General features: G+C 44.9%; 1 protein-coding gene across 2 annotated transcripts in view; it reads left to right on the forward strand.

Annotated features, from left to right (window-relative positions):
* Nucleotides 1-20223, forward strand: part of CNTNAP2 (contactin associated protein 2) — a 1058844-nt gene that overhangs the window by 371872 nt on the left and 666749 nt on the right. Inside the window, exon 2 of one of the 2 annotated variants that reach the window (XM_083706252.1) lies at nucleotides 2107-2226. The exons of the other annotated variant lie outside the window; for it this stretch is intronic. Within the exon in view, the coding sequence (XP_083562378.1) occupies nucleotides 2107-2226 (120 nt within the window). The remainder of the gene's footprint in view (nucleotides 1-2106; nucleotides 2227-20223) is intronic. 2 annotated transcript variants of the gene reach the window in all.

Genomic DNA, 20223 nt, shown 5'->3' on the forward strand with positions numbered 1-20223 from the left:
AAAAAACATTTCTCCTTTCTAAAATGTATATATTGCTATGTGTTTTTCTTTTTGTAAAGCCACCAAAGAATAAAATAAAATTGTGATTAAGGGGTTTTCTCAGGGCGGTGTAGGGTGTGTATGTGCTCTTGCCTTTCTTTAGATAGGAAATGCTCAGGGAGGGGGGTAGGTGAGCGCAGGGGGTCGGGGGGGGGAGTGAGAACTCCTGGCAGAGGGCAGCAGAAACACAGGTGCTGAAAGGGCAGCTGCAGGGCAGGAGAGAGATGGACAGACAGACAGAGATAGCCACCCGCTTGTCACATGATCCCATCCTGGGAGGGAGCAGGGGGGGCGGTATTGGCGGACAGGGTCCCACTGCCAGAAGTACTTGTTCAGGCAGTGAACGTGCTGTGTCCTGCTGGTGTATACTCTGTGGGAGGGGCTGAGGGGGGTCAATGAGGGTCAGTTGCAGGTTGAGTGAGAATTTGGGGGGGCGGGTGGCAGAAGCACAGGGGCCAAAGGGGAAGCAGACCCTCCAACAGTCCTTGGACAAAAATGTCTCCATTTTCATCCAGAGGAATGTTGGAGGGTGTGGGCTTGCTCCTCACAATGTGGGTAGAAGTGCAACCACCAGGATGGGCCGCATCTACATGGCGAGGTGAATCGGAATGACTCTATACATTCTTGGCCACTTGGCCAGATGTGAGAGGGGATTATTGCAGTTTTACTGCAGGCATTTTGGATGCTGGTCGTACAGAGCAGCCTGCAGGGGAGATTGTTGTGAGGGCCGCTGGTGTCAGAAAGGCCCCTTTCCCACCATGCTGGTGAAGTGTGTCTGGATGACTTGACCAATAGAAAGACTTTGTATGGTATGGCATAATTACAGAGTGGTGAGTTTTGACTGTATTCTTGGGGGCCTGAGTGGGCTCCCACAATGAAAAGAGCTGTGGTAGCAAACAAGATGCCCTGGAAGTTATCTACTGCAATAGGCACCTGCAGGACAGCACTGCGAGTTTTCTAGGTCACATCCTGTTCAAGAGTGGCAACAAAAAGGCCATAAAGGCCTGGCTAGTGCTCTGTATACCCTAAAACAGGGGCACTAAGTAGGGAGGGCACACCCCAATTTCAGAGGAAAGGCCGCCCCCCCAAGCTCCAGGGTAACCGTGCACACATGCCATGAGGTGTGCTTGCATCCTGTGTGCACACTGTGGGGCATGCTGATGTCATGCACGCATGTCACAGGCCTTCAGTCGCAGGGGCAAGGTGGTGAATGCACCCTAAAACATGGCCTAGAATGTGTGAAAGCTGTACATGCAATATGCATAAAACAAATCCTCCAAGTGTCCCTATTTCCCAGGGAAAGTCCCAGATTTACAGAGGTCATCCTGGTTTCTGATTTGATCCCAGAATGTCCTGCTTTTCTTTAGGATTTCCCTATGTGCATTGGAGAAATATTGGCAGGTATGGTAGGCCATTCTTATTTTCATCGGAGAAATGTTGGAGGGCATGGAGTTATCTGGTTCCCGAGCCATCTGAGGGCAGTACAGTATAGGGAAGTTTTAAAATTTTTATTATGCTTTTATATATGTTGGAAGCCGCCCAGCATATAATAGGGCATCCCTATTTGCATTAGAGAAATGTTGGAGGGTATGATAAAACGTTATGTGGAGGTGCAGAAGGTGCTTGTGGTGGAGTCTTTGTTCCAATGTTATGTGAATCGATGGCTCATCCTTGAGAGTCTCGGATTCTCTCAGAAGCTGTTAGCATATTGAGGAAGCAACTTGCTTATTTGAATCTCTTTCTGAGACCAGACAGAGAATAGTTCTTAGACTATATTAACAAGGAAGAACCTAAAGAAAAATGGATTGCATTCCTAGTTGTTTATGAGCAACCCTCTGGTTTTTATTTACAATGTTTTTGTAACAAGTTTAAAGACAGTTTGCAGTGAAACTTTGGAAATCCTTTCCTGGTGTGGGGAGCTTATGGATTACTACTCTGCATGAGATCCAGATCAGGAAATTCTGCTTGCATAACTTTTAACAGACTGGTCTGCAGAGCACTGGGGTGACTGGGGAGTGTGGCCACACACGCATCCCTGAAACAACACTCTTCTTCTTTGTCTTTCAGAAAAATGTGAGGAGCCCTTGGTCTCAGGCCTGGCCCCCTCCTTCTTCAGCAGCTCGTCATCTATGCCGTCTGCATCCAACAGTTATGCACCAGGTTTCGCAAAGCTAAACAAACGAGGAGGTAAGAGATTTCTGCACAAGTCAGTTGCAAGAGGTATCCACTACTCACAGCATAATAGGTTGGTAATGAAACTTTCAAAAATAAAAAGGTGCTTTTAGGAAGCTTAGGACTGACACCACAGATTGGAATAAATTACTTGCAATACTTATGAAATTTCAGCAGAAATATAATGTGCTATGTAAGCTACCTAAAAAGATAAAAAGGTGATATGCAAATCCAGTAAGTAATATATAATCTTAGTGACATGTTCACCATCCAAAAAGCTGGAGCATGACTGTTGTTCATGTGCAGCATATGCAATAAGTTGGAGCGCCTGTCAGATGACCCTGTTGTAGCACATCATGCGTCATCAACACCCCTCTCTTTCAGGCCCATGTTTTTGAACAAAACAAAAATATTTGGGAGGAATTACTAATGTTCTGTTCTCCCTAAAGTTATTTGGTCTCTCAAGAGAGAAAATAGCCTCGTTTGTAGCAAACCTTTTGCACAGTTTGCCACAGCAGCAAGGAGATGGCAAACGTGCATACCTTCCTGATACCCAAAGCAGCCGCTTAGCCTAGGCCTTCCCATTGCTTCAGTGGCCCATATGAGGGCATAGAGAGCAAACAGCCAAGTCTTCCAGGTGGTTCCCCTTTCTAGGCACTTGCTGTTCTTTTGCTACTGGACCAGGTTCAAGGATCTTGTGTTGATATACAAACCCTTGGACAACTGGGGCCAGCATATTCTTAAGGCCTGGGTGAGCCCTTATATCCCAGCTTGATCACTGAGGTCACCTGGAGGAGCATGGTTAGTCCCCCCCTCCCATTACAGAATTTCAGCTGGCTCCAACAGGGGTGTGTAACCACCTTACTTGCTTTTGTGCAGACACCTGTTCTGCAAGGGACTTCTTGAGAGCCAGTGTGGTGTAGTGGTTAAGAGCGGTGGACTCGTAATCTGGGGAACCGGGTTCGCGTCTCCGCTCCTCCACCTGCAGCTGCTGGGTGACCTTGGGCCAGTCACACTTCTTTGAAGTCTCTCAGCCCCACTCACCTCACAGAGTGTTTGTTGTGGGGGAGGAAGGGAAAGGAGAATGTTAGCCGCTTTGAGACTCCTTAAAGGGAGTGAAAGGCGGGATATCAAATCCAAACTCTTCTACCTTGAGCAGCTATGTCAGAAACCCCCCACCCCCAGGCTCTGCTTGCTTTCGCTTCATGTGCCTTTTCCCAGGAGTAACCAGGCATGCACAGTCAAACTGAGGAGCATCTAACTCCTGCTTGCTGGCTGCTGCACAGGGGTTAAATCCTGCAGAGAATGGAACTCTGCCCTCCTGCACAACCGCTGGCATCACTGGTGACGCCAGCTGATGGAGATGTGGGTGTTGTTTGAGGGAGATGACCTCCTGCACCAAATCAGACTCCCAGTGAGACAAGGTTGGCTTGCAGTCCAAAGGTTCCCCAACCCTGAACTAGAACCCATGCAATGGGATACTGTGCTGTTGTACTCCCCCCAAATATATATATATATATTTAAAGGTACTCTCATTTTTCTACTCATATTGAAATACTGCCCCTCAATGAGGCCAAACTTACATTCACATAATGCTTAGGGGTATGTGTCCCCCAGCATCCCCCCAGAACAAAAGCACTGCTGTGCTAGCAGAGGTTTGGCCAGCATCCTTGCTTCTAACCTTCAGGTGACTCTTGGGGGTTGTTTGTTTAGGCAAACAGGCCTATTCAGTAGTTTAAAGATGAGCCAGTTCTTTATATGGTTATTCTGTAATGTTTGAAATTGTATTTTCTCCTTTTTGTATATTTTGCACACTGCCCTGATTTTTTTTGTATGAAGGGAGGTCTATAAATATTTTTTATAAGATGCATAAATGAAATAGGTGGCAGAGGGAAGCCCCTGATGAGTTGGTGACTGTGATGGACAGCTGGGCCAGAGCAGTCTGGTGATGCAGTGCCTCAGACTTCCACCAGAGGGCTGGAGTCTCTTTCTGATTGGCTACCAAGGCAGGCAGCCAAAGGGGGGGGGGGGGGTCAGGGCAAGAAGCACACCAGTGGAGAAGCAGCAGAAGCAGAAAAACGCTTCTGCAAGTGACCATGGAGGGTTTGCCGGAGGAAGGGAAGTCAAGGCCTCAACACCAGCCTCCTCTTCAAATTAAACCACTGCTGCTGTTTGTGCAGTACCATTAAAGGAATCTAAGTGATGCCATAAAATCAGAGCCCACAAAGAAAACCACTGGGAGAAAAGTGAATCCCTTTTAGTTCTCCTCTCAATAAACCTTTAAAAGCACCTGGCACAAAACAACACCTGGACCTATTTGTCTACAATTTGGCAGGTTTCTGACCTAAGGACACTCCATTCAGGCCTGCTCCTTTCAGACCAATTGCACAGAAAGCACATTGAGAGATAAACTGATTTCCTTTTTTTATCTATCCCAAAACTACAAATGCTGCTTTTGCAGGACTGCAGCTTCCTTCTGAAATTTAGCATAATTTTGCCTCAGAAGAGTTTGCTGTGCCTGAAAAATTAATCAAATCTTGCCAAAAAATAAAGAAGTTATAGATGTTTATTTAAATAATAATCAAAATTTAAAAGTGCATAGCACAAAACCCTTGGCATATCTGCCTGTAATTTACCTGTAATCGGCTGATGTTTGCAAAGTGGTCTCAAGGCAGAATTTTTCTGTGAGAGGCTCAGCAAGACCTGATGATCAGCAGATTGGTGGTTCCTGCAAAACCCCTGATGCGTAAAAGGGTCATGTGACACCACTGTGTTGACAAGTGGGTGGCCTCACCGGTCAGACTTCACTGGTCTGTAAAGGATTCCAACTCTTGAAATGAAACTTGGTCTCCTTTTCCACTCTCTGTCCAGTGCTTCTTAATTCTACATGCGGCTGAGTCACAGCTCCCAGAACAAGTAGCAGCCTCCTGTCTCCTTGTGTCCCCAGGAAGGCAAAATATGTGGTGACGCCCTGCATATCATTAGCAGCCTCACACTTCCCCACACCCACAAGGACCACCCAGACCAAAGGTGTGGGGATAAGCAAGGGTGCAGCATTATGGCATTGCATAGGAGTGCCAAAGAAGTTTGCCCAGAAGCAAGTGCCTAATGCAAGAGGCAAGAATGATGAGTCACCAGATTCTTCTGCAGTTGAACCTTGGAAGAATTCTCACATTCACCCAGCTCCTCATTGCCCCAGTTGGAATCGATGTGAATAATAGCATTAGATTTAAGGAAATCTGTTGAAAGAAGGAGAAAAGCAATGCATGTTTGGCATCTGTGTTTTGATCCCACATAACCTTGGATCAACATAAATATGGCTTTCACAGAACCTTATTTATAGACACAGAAAGCACAGGCGTGTTTCCCTTCCCTTTGAACCACAGTTATTGATGGGAACATAGTTAATAAACATTGCAATATTGTTTTTGTTTTCTGTTTGATCTGCCAGATAATTTGAATCTTTTATCCTCTTCTTCTAAATCTTCATTAAATTGTAGCAATTAAGAGTTTTGTTAAACATATGTTTCTGAAGCACCTACCAACCACTATAAGCTTTCATCTGTAAAAATTCTATATATTTAGTATACTTATAGGTACTGGACAGTAATAAGCATGAACTTAAATATCCAAGCCACACAGCCTGCTAACTTTGACCTTCTCTCTGGATTTCAGAGGGAATGCTGTAAAGAGCAGCACTTGGCACTAATAGCCTAATCAAGATGTTCCAACATGGGCTTAGGAATTTAGCAGAAATTGGTCAGTGTGCTGTAAATGCAGCTTCATTTACACATTAAAATGGATATAATTCATAATCTTAAATATTTCTCTCTCTTTTAGTGTGTCTTTATTGGACATAGCATAATCTCAAAATCGTGAATATGCATTAGAATGTACATACTTTGACTACTCTGTAAAACAGATATTTTCTCTTCCTCAGTTAGGATTGCCAACTTTTTGTGGTAAAGCTCCTATACAGTGGTACCTCAGGTTACAGATGCTTCAGGTTACAGACTCCGCTAACCCAGAAATAGTGCCTCAGGTCAAGAACTTTGCTTCAGGATGAGAACAGAAATCATGCTCCGGTGGCGCAGCAGCAGCAGGAGGCCCCATTAGCTAAAGTGGTGCTTCAGGCTAAGAACAGTGTCAGGTTAAGAACGGACCTCCGGAACAAATTAAGTTCTTAACCTGAGGTACCACTGTATTTAAGCAGTTGCTTAAACATATGCAAAAATGAGGGGGGCTCCCTCATTTGCCTCCGTGTGCCTGAGCTTTCCCTCTTTTTGCTGCCCTCACCCTTGTCTGGAACATATTACTGTATGGTCTAAGCCTAGATGAAGTGACTTGTGGCTTTCCTTAGAACTTGTTAGTTGCAACTAACTTTTTCCATTGGTTGTGAAGGGAGTTTGCATGTTGAGGTCCCCCAAGCCACCCCTAAATAATTCACAATTCACACATAATTTTTGTTTAAGGTTTTTGGGCATAATTTTGGCCACAACTTTATTAAAATACATAAATGTGAGTGGTTGCTAAGGCATTGGTTATGACTATCTGTCCGCACGCCCAGGGACAGAACTGACTTCTGGATTCCAGCGAAAGCCAGTGCGGGGGAAACAAGATTGGGGAGAACATGGAGCCCGGCACCAGACCCTCTCCCCCCCCCCCCCGCGCATGCTCCCAGGGGCTTGTGCCAGGGGTACGGACGAAAGAATGGCAAGCTCTGGATTCCTTTAACGGAATTCCCTTTCCGCAGCAGCATTGGAGGGGCAGGCACCGCCAATCCTGACCCCTCCACCAACCAATTTTTTAACCAATGCCTAACCGCAACCTTACAAGTTGTGACAATTTGCTACGCAGTAGGCAAAAACGAAATGGCACCAGCCAATCAGCCAAATGGACACAATTCCTACCCGGCCTCTGCCTCCAAAGCAGACGACCCCATGACAGGCATAGCAAGGTCAACACGATAGCCCTAGATTAGGGAGGGTGGGTGGGTGAACCGATGCATGCAGCAAAAGAGCCCAGTCAGTGCTGCGTGACTTGATTTCATAACCTTTGGTCCATCCCCCTAAATGGCAAGACCAAAATTTGCCCAGTAACCCAACCACCCAATCACTGCAGATGGTCATCCATACTAACCCGCCCAGCAACAGAGGGGTGGCCTGTCAGACCCCACCGCAACACGTGCTCTCTGTGAAAAAGAACACGCTTTGTCGCAATTTATGTTAGATTGTTTGGGGGGGGTGTATCTATCCGTAGTTGCAAACTAATTTCTTATCCATGTTTGTATTGAGCAAAGATGACCAAAGTAAGCTACCTGACACAGAAGTCCTTTCTCCCTGACAACGTTGGCAGGGAACAGTAAAGCTATTAGCTTAGCATTATAACCATCTAGCATTTCACTGAAATGCTGGATGGTGGTGGAGTGGGGGGGGATAATGGGATTAAAATTAAGCCCCCCTTTTTTTCTTTCCCCCCTTCCAAACAGAAGAGTGCAGCTATTAGCCCCATTTCAGTCTTCACAATTAGACTTTTATTATTTGCAAGCAATTGTGAGTTACTCAGTATGATGAAGCATATTATTAATGATAATCTTTTCTTTTGTGAGAAATCCAGTATGCCGCAAAGCACATCTGTGTTAACAGGAAAGGACTGACAAAAAATCACTAATTGCAGGGAAAATAAGAGGAAACATTTGCTTCCCTCTACGCATTGTTTTGCTTCAGTTTTGCATTCCACATAAACTCAGCCATCATGGAGTGTATACATCAGCCTTATGAAAGGTAAAGACAACGTGTCTCCTGATGCTGGCACACAGCTTCACAGCACAAATCTTAATCCTTTGATTTACGCAAATCTACCTAGTTTGCATAACTTAAATAATTAGAAAGGTGGTGTATAAATGTAACAGATAAATACCGGTACTTTATGTATCATTTTCTCTGCTTCTATGGTAAGGCCTTCTTGGTAGTGACATGCTCCCTTACCTTCAGATCTCAAGGTGATTCTCATTGGGTTTTGGCATAGCCAGTCTTACTTTCCTCCAGATTCCTTGGACAGTCCCCCCACAAACAGGAACCACCATATTTGCACTAGGAAAAACTATTGTGGCAGTTTACAAATTTGTGCCTCCCTTTGCTAATCCCCATTGTGCTTCCTCTTGAAATCCCTTTCATAATTTGTCCAAGTAGCACCTACCATATAAATTTACCTCCACTGTTAGTAATATGCATGGAAGGCTTTCAATGTCATTTGATGCAGAAGATGTATCTTCAAAGCTAACTTCCCCCCTCAGTTTAAGTTGCAGGATGCAAAGTGTCCTCTGAATGGAGAGCCCCCCAAGGGTCACAAGTGGGCCCTGGGCTTTTCCACTTGTTCACAAACAAGCTTGGGGTGAGCAGTGAGGTGGCCAAGTTTGCTGATGATATTAAATGGTTCGAGTTTGTTAAAAGAAAAAGAGATTTTTAAAAGAAAAAGGACCTCTCTAAACTGAGTGAATGGAAGGTAAAATGGCAAATGCATTTCAAGGTAAACAAATGCAAATGGATGCATGTGGTGGCAAAAAATCTTAATTTCACTTCTACACTCTTGGGGTCTGAAGAGGTGCTGCTGAGGGACCAGGATTGGTCGTAGTAGATAGCTTGATGAAAGGGTTAGCCAGGGTGGGGCAGCTGTGGGAAAGGCAAATTCCACACTAGGAATCCTAAGGAAAGGAATGGAAATAGAACTGCTGATATCATGGTGCGGTTATACCAATCTCTGCTGCGACCTGCGTGTGGAATACGGTGCACAGTTCTGGTTGCCTCACCTAAAAAATGATATTGTAGAATTGGAAAGGGCAGCCCAAATGAACGAGGGGTAGAGCAACATCAGGGACTCCGTGGTTCACAGAAAGGGCAAGTAAGTGGGGCATGGTAGAAGTTTATAAAATTGTGCATGGCATGTAGAAAGTGGGTAGAGAAAAGCCCCCCCCCCCAACTCATGGCAATTCAGTGAAGCTGAATGTTGATAGATTCAGGGCAGATTTTTTAAAAAGTGCTTCTTCACACATCACACAGTTAAACTGTGGAGCTCCCTCCGGCAGAAGGCAGCAATGGCCCCTGCCTGGACGGCTTGAAGAGAGGATTAGATAGATTCATGGAGGGTTTCCCATCTGGTTGGCCCCTGGGAGAAGAGGAGGCTGGACTAGGTGGGCCCCGGGCCAGATCCAGAAGGCTCTTCTCACAGTCTCATCCGAGCTTTAACAAGATGGTCCTCTGCTTCTACCACTTCACTTTATTTACCTACATCCCTGAATAGTATTATAAGTAATACACTTAAAAATAATTGAAACAGATATCTGGCAAAATTAGCCCATCTTCCTTCAGCTACACAGAGCTTTTATCCTGTGGGGTTTGTTTTAAAAGTGGGGGGGGGGGGAGCTCAGCTTGAGGAAATAATTGTCAGTGTCTTCTCCTTGCACTGTCATACACCAATTGTTGCTGCAAAGTGCTCCAGAAAGTAATGCAATTATGTCTTTTATTATATGTAATAAATACGAATTGCCTCTATTATTTTAAGCGATTTCAATTAAAATTTAAGGGCAATTTTCCTGGAGTGCTTTTAGGTCATCCTTTAGAAGTGTTTTAACTATTTGCTGGATCAGGTACTTTGTCTAATAGCATATACATTACCTTTGCATTTGGTGGTGATTGGGGCTGCTATTTTAGTAACGTAAAATATTTTAACTCTGCAGCAAATGGTAGAGAGTTGCAGACATTGTAGCAGATGCACCATTTCCATTGTAATGATTGGAAGATGAGCAAGAGAGAGAAACTTTGAGGGCTTCCAGATTATCATAGAATTGGTAGCACTCATCACAATGCCAGCCCAAGCCCCTTTTAAGCATTTAATCTGGACTAATAGAGAAGAGCCTGCCTCTCCCTTTTACAGATTTTTTTACAGATTGTTTTCTATTAGATACTACATAGAATGTAGAGTTATTGCGCTTCTCTTCAGTGCTCTTCTGCATAGTTTTGCAGCAGAATTCTGTCCAAAGTGAAATCCAGTGTGGAAGTTGTGGCTTCACTGATGTGAAACTGTGTGACACATTTTGGGGACAAAATGGCCACGTGGCTTCAACAAGGTTCATGTGCTCCCATCTGTACTTCTACAACTCCTTCAGACAGAAAACAACTCCTTCAGACAGATGGTAAGTCCTAACAGGACTAGAACCAAAAAGGGACCACTGAGAACTAGAGAAGGGATCCACATGCTACAGAGAGAATCCTGAGGTTTGCAAAAATACCAAGTATTGTTAAAAGAACCTTGGAATAAAATGGAAGGAATTTACCTTAAATATATACTTCCCACCACCTATCATTATGCTTATTATTTTTGTCATACTGTTAAATGTAAGAATTGCCTCACCTGCATGCACTGTTCCAACAGCCATGCCTTTCTACAATTCCAGTTTTTCAGATTTGGAACTGAGACGCCTAGTTTGGTGATGGATGTTGCTCCTTTTATAGATACATTCTTTGTGAAATGCTTTAAAGAAATCTAATAAATTAGTCAGTCCTTGCTACAAGAGGGAAATCTCTTCTTACCTAAACCAGCTCACAATATAAAACAGGGGACAGAGAAAAGGGAAGCATGATGCATTTGTATGTTTGCTGAGAAGTGTCAGTAGATGTGGCTCCTAAGAAATGAGTGCAGACTGCAGCCTAAAGAAGACAGTATCCTCAGCATCAGTAATTTGTGAGTTCAGTTCCCTTGCCTTGCAAATTCCCCACATAAACCTGGACAACTACATCTAAACAAACAAAAAAACCCCAAAAGCCTGGTACTTATCAAATTTGAATAATCATAATTACCTTACTAGTTCACTAAGTACATTTATATTGATGATTCTGCGGTGGAGCTGAATAACTCTGTCAGGGCAAGAAAGAATGGCAACCACAGCCAGAGTGATCATGCAAAGAGGCATTATTCAAGAATTATAAAGTGGCAAAAGAGAGAAACAGCAGAGAGTGGCTTCTGTTATGTCATTCCCATTGGAACTAATCTAGTCTCTGAGATTTCCCTGGAACTGAAGCAACCTTAAAGGAGGGTACACTGTGGCATTGCGCTCTCTCCTTTGATTAATTTATTCTTTATTTAGTATTAAATCTATTACCCAACTTTGCTCCATGCAGTTCAAGGGTGTATGCATGGTTCTCTCCCTCCCCATGTTATCCTCACAACAACCTTATGAGGTAAGTTAGACTGAGAGACAGTGGTCAGACATTTTTTTTCCTGCTGCTTGCCCTCCTGTGGTTTCTGTGGTTCTGACCCCTCAAGTCACTCATCTACATCCCCCACTAACAAGAAAGAAAGAAAGAAAGAAAGAAAGAAAGAAAGAAAGAAAGAAAGAAAGATCCAAGGTTGTGATCAGCTGTGGCAACAGAAGCCACCTGCCTGTGATAAACCGCCCACCCAAAAAATTTAAAATGGGCTAACAAGCTTCTGTATCATAAGTGACTGCAGATGTAGAAACAACACTTTTCTATCAGCTTGTCTGTGGTAAACAGGAATCATTCTGTTTTTATCCACTACTGTTTTACGCCAAGAGCTGTAGCCTGAAAGGTCAACAGGGGGTATGGAAGATGGGGGGGGGGGGAGTGGAGGGCTCTGTTAATCTTCTGCATTTAAGGCCTTGTGATAAATATGAATAAAAGAAAAGAGGATTGGAGATAAGAAAGCCATATGATTTGAACATCTTTGTTTGTGCTACAATACAGATAAGGAGAAAGAATTTACATTGAAACATCCTTTTATATTGCAATGCAGATCAGCTCATTGGAACATTAGTATTAGTAAAGAAAGGCACATAAACTTACTACTTACTTTAAAAAATAGATTTTCTGGCCTTTTTGTGAAAGCTTTTGAATCACAGCATGAAAATTAATTGTTCAGGCAATGTTTGATTCAATATTTAGCCTGACAAATCCGCTGGATATTCCTGAGACGTTGTTGACCTTAAATAATATTCAGGATTGGGATCAGGATCAGGGGGAGGGGTGGCTCCCACCATTCTTCCTCAGTACAGTACAGCCCTCCTCAGCGCGGTCCCTGAAAGCTAGCAAGTATGGGGGGGGGTCTCCAGGTCTTCCAGCCTCTCCCCGGCTCCCATTCTTCCCTATCTTCCTTTGGAGTCTGCGGTCCTTGGGCCAAGCCTGATGGGAGTCCGGACACTTGGACACCATTGATGTGGTTCAGGTGGGGCCCCAACCCTCCAAAGGGCACGCAGGAGGTGATGGGGGAAGAGGGGGGAACAAGAAACATTCATTCTGTAATTGAACTTGTCTTCAGAAGCAGCTACACAGGGATGAATTTGGAGATTTTAAGCAGATAAACATGATTTGGAAATAGCCTAAATAAGTGGTACAAAAAAGAGAGCTAATGTAAAGGCAAGCCCATGACTGATCACAAAACAGAAACCTTGCATCAAAGACAGAGTCGGCATCTGCTATGAAATTTGCCAGATGAAGTGTCAGAGAAATAGAAGTCGAGAAAGAGCGTCAACATGGGAGTTAAAGTCACACAAGCTTGATGGGATCATCTGCAGACAAAGTCTAAAATCAAAAGAGTTACAAGATAAGAACAGAAGCTTAGTGGCCTCCATTTTTAAAAAAAGAATGAAAGGAACAAGAAATGGCCTTCAAAAATATTATTGAAAACTGACAAGACAGGCAGAAAGCAAAATGTGAGCAGGCAATATATCTCACAACTAAAAAGGAGACAAAGTTGCAGAAGACCATGATAAACAAGAAGCAATATCAAAAGCAGGAGAAAGTTAAAAGATTGGAGTCTCCATGTGTGCCAACGAGGGGCTGATGCCCCTGCTCACTTCGCTCACCAAGCTCCCTTTATGACGCCCCTCCTCCAAGTCCCTCGCCCTACTCCCCATCAAACTGCAGCTTGCCTCCCCCACCAGGCCACTCCCCGCTCACTGGACTCCCCCGGCGGCCACAAGCCCATCTCTCTGGCCCCCCCACTGGCCCAGCTCATTTGCCCTCTCTCACCTGCCCACACGGACACCCCCTTCTTCCTCAAGGCCCCCATCTCCACAAACGCAGCTCCCTCTTGCTCCCTCTGGCCTCTTGCGTGCTTGCCCTGCTGCCTGCCTGCCTGCCTGCCTCCAAGGCTTGCCTCCCCATGGAGCATGGGCAGACCTGGGCTGGTAGGACAGTGGACTAGCACAAAACACAGGCCTTGCAAGGGCAGCACCAATGGCCAGCTATTGAGGAAGGCCATTCGGCCTACTATTGTCAGGGGCCCCCACCAAAAACAGATTTCAGAAGATGGGAGAGAACAGAAAGGCTGAGTGTGATGAGTGTATAAACACAGCTTCAAGGTGGGCCTGGGGGAACTAGCAGTCTAGACCAAACTAAGGCCTGGGGACTGGATCCGGCCCAACCGCCTTCTAAATTGGGCCCGCAGATGGTCCAGGAATCAGCATGTTTTTATATGAGTAGAATGTGTGCTTTTATTTAAAATGCATCTCTGGGTTATTTGTGGGGCAGAGGAATTCGTCCTCCCCCCCCCAAAAAAATATAGTCCGCCCCCCCCAAGGTCTGAGGGACAGTGGACCAGCCCCCTGCTGAAAAAGTTTGCTGACCCCTGATCTAGACAATTAGGAACAAGCTAGCTATTAATATTCTCAAGCCAAGTTTCCCAGCAGGCAAAAATTGGTAGAATACCTGCATATAGCTTTCTAGGTACAGTGGTACCTCTGGTTAAATACGCTTCAGGTTACAGACTCCGCTAACCCAGAAATAGTGCTTCAGGTTAAGTACTTTGCTTCAGGATGAGAACAGAAATTGTGCTCCAGCGGCGCGTCATCAGCGGGAGGCCCCATTAGCTAAAGTGGTGCTTCAGGTTAAGAACAGTTTCAGGTTAAGAACGGACCTCTGGAACGAATTAAGTACTTAACCTGAGGTACCACAGTATTGTTCTTTATAAATGTTGAGAAAAGGAAGATTATGATTAAATAAACTTCCATTCCATTTGTAATTTATAACAGACTCTGTCCCTAAATGTAACATTTTTGTTATTTCATAATGAAATATAATTTAAAAGTCTCAGTGTTTGCAAACATAAGACATGCTCATACATACCCTTGCAAGAAGGAATCAGGTCATTATATCTATTTTGATCTGTATTTTAGAGTTGCTCCTAAAGATTACACCAGTGAATTTTCTCTCAACATTTTCACAAATCTCTGTTTTCAGGGGCCATGGTATCTTGCACCCCCTGACAAGACTGGGGGTGAAGGGTCTTGCTTTGAAGTACTGTAGTTCCATTTCTACCAGTAAGGTAGAATCCAGAAGGTAATCCTAGATTTCTTTTCTTCCCAGAAATATAACCAAGACAAGACAATAATTAAGTGCTGTATGAAATGACTGAGAAACAATCATTGACAGTTCAGTGCAGCCCCAATACAGGCAGGAGGGATTATTAGGCAACTGGTTTCTTTCCAGCAGTCAAATGCCCACTTCTGCCATCAAGCATCAGGTATGTCATGTGGCCAGAAACAGGTTTGTGAGGTTCAAAATGCCCATTAGCATGTGACTCACCCCAAATACCTCCCTCCATCCCATTCTGGTCATGGGTGCTCTGGGCACCATACACAGCAGCTGCACCAGGTGCCAGGGAGAGTGATTTCACAATAGTGAAATCATCACTTGTCCATGAAGTGGCCATCTGTAGTGTTCTGTCACCACAAAGATCTAAACAATATTGTGATGCCATCACAACAGCACAAGGTTCTGGGGGTGACCTCAAAGGCATTAAATCACTGCCAGAGGTCTGGGGCGCCAACTCTAGGGGGCCCTGGCACCCACAAAATTCTCACTGTGGGTACCTGGGCTCCACCCCTTTCTGCTGTCACACGCCACCCAATGCCACCACCAGCCACCGCTTTACCTCTGGCGCTCTGGTGGAGCTTGCAAGCCCTGGCCCAGTTGCCACCATGGCACCAGAGCGCACATGCGCCTCACCATCATGACATGGCGACATGACGTGACATCATGACATCACGTCATGATGTCGCAGGGCCTGGGGCATGTGCCCTGGGCACCCACAAGCTGCGGCCCAAGTCGGCACTGCTGCCAGAAATGGAAAGATAGTAAAAAGTTGTTCACGCTGAAGTGAGGCACAAATGTGTTTAAGCACCAAGGATCTGCACACCATAAAAAGGCATGAAGCTCATATTTATATGATTAATCGACAAAGACTCAAGGAAAAACAACCTATGCTGAATATACATTGGCTACTTGATGTGTGATCAGCACTTCTGTTAATAAAAACGTAAATATAGCATAAACAATACCATGGCAACAGGTAAGTTTAAGCCAAATTCTAATTTTAGCTTGGCCTACTGTCACATATCAGCTAGATATGACCTTCTATGTCTGATTTACTATTGCCTTTGAGTTACTGTTTCTTTTTCTCTGCTGTCTGCTGGTCTTCCTCCTCATTGCCTTTTCATTCTTGCTGCTGTGTGCCAAGTGGTAACAAAGCGAGGGCTCCAGAGATGTGTGCTGTGCTAGGAAAAGACAGAAAATGCAGTTTCTATTCCCAGGTGTGTGGGGGTGGGTGGGTGTAGCTTCCAACGGCAGCTTATTCACTTTGCCCACCTCCCCAAATCAATAACACTGCAGATACACAGTGGCCTCCCCCAATTCTAAAATTTGAAAACACCATGAATACTTCACCACAGGCCATGCACGGAATGCACTTCCTGAGAGCTCATTGTTTGGAAGGGCTCCCCCCGTAGAACCTTCAACTGCCACAGCGCTGCTGCGGATCAGGTCCTCCCTAGGCACAGCTGGATCCCCAGAAACATTTTCAAGGTGGGGGGGGGGCATTTTTGTTCAACAGTCTATCTAAGGAAATGGGAACAGGACAAAAAGGGAATAAAATTGAACTAGTCAATCTCCATTTATTATATTAGTGGTATTTATTTTTAAATAGGAAATATTGCCTCTCTTATTTCCTCACTGTTATTGTAGGGAGAAGAATCATTCAGGCCTATCTTCTTAACAATGGTGTGCAATTTGATAGAGCTAGCTTATTATTTCCAAGGTAGATTAACTTTAAAATTGAGAGGTCTCTGTGATTAACTGATTTTTAAAACCCTTGGTTTAATAATCCTTGTGTTGCTTCTGAGCAATCATTCACTGCCAAGTATTAACGAAAGAAGGGAATTTGGTGTAATGCATAAGATTATGATGATGACAACTTAAATGCTGATTGCTGTTCTGTATATCTCTGCTAGAACAGAAATACATGCTGGTGAACCCAAAAACCACAGCTGGGTACCAAGGCTGTGGGGAGAGCTAGGCAAGACGTCCTAAGAGAACTGCTCTGCACCTTGTTCTCTGCATGTCATGTGAGCAGAATTATATCATTGGCTAAGTTTATTGCATGCTCAGCTGCAAAGTTGGGGGGGGTGTCACCACTTCACCCTCCCCTGATTAGGATTCCACCCAAGCCCTAAACTCCAAAGTTGTGACCAATGCTATGGAGAAGGTCAAACCTGCAGTGCAAGGAGAATTCCTTCCTGGCTCCGAATATGGCCACCATTTAAAAGCCATAGCAAACCCAATAATCTGAAAAGGAAAATGTTAAATAAACAAGCAAAATAATAAAGGGAGGGCCAGGCGGGTGATGCTCCCGGACAACTGAGCTGCTGAGTTCAGCGCTGGCTAGAACATATGCCTGGGAAGCAGACCTGAGTGAAGACTGCATCCCTCAGCTCCCCTCAGCTCCACTTCCCAGGCCACGCTCCCCAAGCCCCCACAGATTGGCTGGATTTGAACACGAGCCTCCGCAGGGGCCAGAAGAAGCAGTAATGACCCCACGAAGATGGTGTGGCACTGTGGGGTGTGCCGGAAGCGCTGCAGTGGACAGCGCAATGGCTGCTCACCCTGAAATTAGATAAGAGGCCATTTTCAGAGCACACTGCTCAAGTGGTTGTGGATCAGACACAAAGTCCAACTTTCTGGTCCTTCGGTTTTCCTTGAGAAGCTACTTTTTAACATCCTGAAGATTATAAGCTATTGTCTTTGGACAAAAGAAAGCAATGGTCCATAGAGACTGTATGAAGTGAGGTGGATTATTAATGATGTGCCAAAAGTTTGATCTTGCTTGGCCACTGTCTCCCCCAACCCTTGTGAGTCAACTTTGATAGGTGGGTGGGGCTGCCTCACCTGGTGTAATGATGCCAGGTGATTGACGGGTGAGTTGTCCTGCCCCCCTGTCAAAATTGGCCCATGGGGTAGGAGGAGATTGTGACAGGTCAAAAATCCCCCCGCCCCCGGTTCCCCACTAGACGCTATGGGGCGATGATGCAGCATCATTCTGGCATATGGGTAGATACTGTAGAATTTGACTTCTACAAAACTTTTTGTAGTCCATCATTGAAGGTTCCAGAATAAAGAGGATGATAACAAGTGAAAGAACAGGAGAAACCAAGGTCTCTGCTGCATAGTGTGACCTGGGAGGCAGTTAAACTGCGTAGGTATGAATCTACCCATCACCAAGGAGAACTAAGAGAAACTGGTTCTTTCCTGGCCTCTGCTAAGACAACCAGAAGATAATTTGCCTAATATAAGCTGACCTAATGCTTCCATGAGTCTCTGCAGTCGCTGTCGGCTGCCAAAGTCCAGCCTTTCCTGTGGCCGTCTCACCTCAGCCCTCCATCTAAAAAGCCCAGATGGTTTCCTGTCCGCCAGCAAGTTTTTGATAGAGACGTTGCATAAGGCTGTGTTCCCTTTCAGAACACAGCTGAAATTCCCTTCTGATACAGTTGTGAATGAGGGTTGTGGTTTGTTGTCTGTGGGGTTTTTGTTGTTGCATGTTTTCATTTGTAACTGGGAAGCAGAGCAGATGGTTCAGGCATAGCTCACTGTGATGTGTCAGTTAAAATAACTGAAGCTACTAAATGCTTGTTTGCTGGTGGCAACTCTTTCTAGGGAGACCTTGCCCGGCTCCTCCAACGGCAGCTGATTGGCTCCCAGAGCCTGTTTATCTCGCATTGCTATCAGCTCTTGCCATCCTCTGCTTTTGTTCATTAGGGCAGACAGATCATTGATTTGGCGCTGAGCTCCATTAAGAAGGCTGGCAGGGCAATGAGCACTGAGAAATGTGTCCCCTACCATGGGGATTTATTCTAATTGAGCTCGCTGTTGGGCAGATTTAATGGAAATGCTGCCGTTTTTGATGATAATACTGTGTTTGAGTTTCATATCTCATATATATATATATATATATATATATATATATGCAGGTTTTGGTGTCCTCGGGTGTCTTCCCGTGTAAAAGTTGGGGTGTCTAGGCGACGTTTCGACGAGGTCTCACTCGTCATCTTCAGGCTGGTGCTTTCGGCTTCTTGTTACTGGAACAGAGCGGGATCTCAATGTTTGAGTTCCTATAAATACTGTAGAGGGGGTGTGGTGTCTAGCCTCCAATGTTCTGGGCAGAGAGGAAGTTCCCAGGCTAGTGTGCCTTTTCTTCTTTTGTTCCTTAATTACTTGAGAGATACCTTGAGTGATTTCTTGAGTGATATCCTGAGTACCACTTAGGTGGGTCATTAGGTGTGGATTAGTTGCTAAAGTCTTTGTGTCTTGACCTCTTGAACTTTGTGAAGAGTTTTCCTGAGAAGATGGCTGTATTGCACTTAGTTGTGCTTTGGCTTGGCTTCGTGTATAGGGGCGAGCTGTGGTTTTGTGGCTTGTGTCAGCCAGATCTGTGTAGGGATTGCAGGGGGGTGCAGCATCCGGAGGTGCCACCATGGACTGGCTACTGGATGGTGTCAGTAATTCATCTGTGGAGAGGGTCTGGGTTTGGGTCTGGTGTGGTTGATTGGTGTTGGCGTTCTGTGTGCCTCTGGATCTGGTGTCAGTTTTTGTGGGGAGGGCTAATTTCCAGATGTCTGGCAAGCGGGATGTGTCGTCACGCTTGTTCATGTTGTGAGGGTGTTTCTCTATCTCGATGGCTTCCATGATTATTCTCTTGTGGTGATGTTCCGTGTTAAAGAGCAATTTGGAATCTGCAAAATTAATTTCGTGTCCTGTTTCTTTCATGTGTTGGAAAAGAGAGGAAGTTTTTTCTTCTTTTTTGACGGCATTCTTGTGTTCTGCGATACGTGCATTTATTCGTCTGTTTGTTTGTCCAATGTACGTGGCTGGGCAGACTTTGCAGGGTATTTCATAGATCCCTTGGTTTTCCAACTGGATTTTATCCTTGGGGTTTCTGAGGATATTGGCTATTTTTTGGTTGGTGCAAAAGGCTGTTTTGATATTGTGTTTATGGAGTGCCCATTAATGAAGCCTTGACAGCTATTCAAAACAAATACAATCCCCCCGAATACATCTTGGACCTGACCAACCACTGCCTAACCAACACGTACTTCATCCACAATGGACAAAGATACAAACAGATAGAAGGAGCACCTATGGGATCACCCCTCTCACCGGTCATCGCAAACCTGTACATGGAACACTTTGAAACCAATGCTTTAGACAAGTCAGAACACAAACCCAAACTTTGGCTCAGATATGTTGACGACACCTTTGTAATTTGGCCACACGGGAAGGAAAAACTGGATAGCTTCCTCACACATCTCAACAACTTACACCCCAAAATACAATTCACTATGGAAATAGAAGCCAACAACCAACTTCCCTTCCTTGACGTCCTAATCTACAAAAAACCTGATGGCTCCCTAGGACACACTATCTACCAGAAAAAAACACACACCAACCGCTACTTACATGCACAATCACACCACCACCCTGCACAAATAAACTCCGTAGCCAAGACTCTCATCTCCAGAACCAAACGCCTGGCTGACAAAGACCACTTGACAACTGAGTTACAGAATCTCTCAAATGTGTTAATTGCCAATGGATACCAGCAAAACAGGATTACGAAGCTAATCCAAAAGGAAACACCCCCCAAAAACCAAGACACAGAAGAAAACAA

This window comes from Podarcis gaigeae (genome assembly GCF_964106915.1).
Source record: "Podarcis gaigeae genome assembly, chromosome: 12".
NCBI classification, from domain to species: Eukaryota; Metazoa; Chordata; class Lepidosauria; order Squamata; family Lacertidae; genus Podarcis; species Podarcis gaigeae.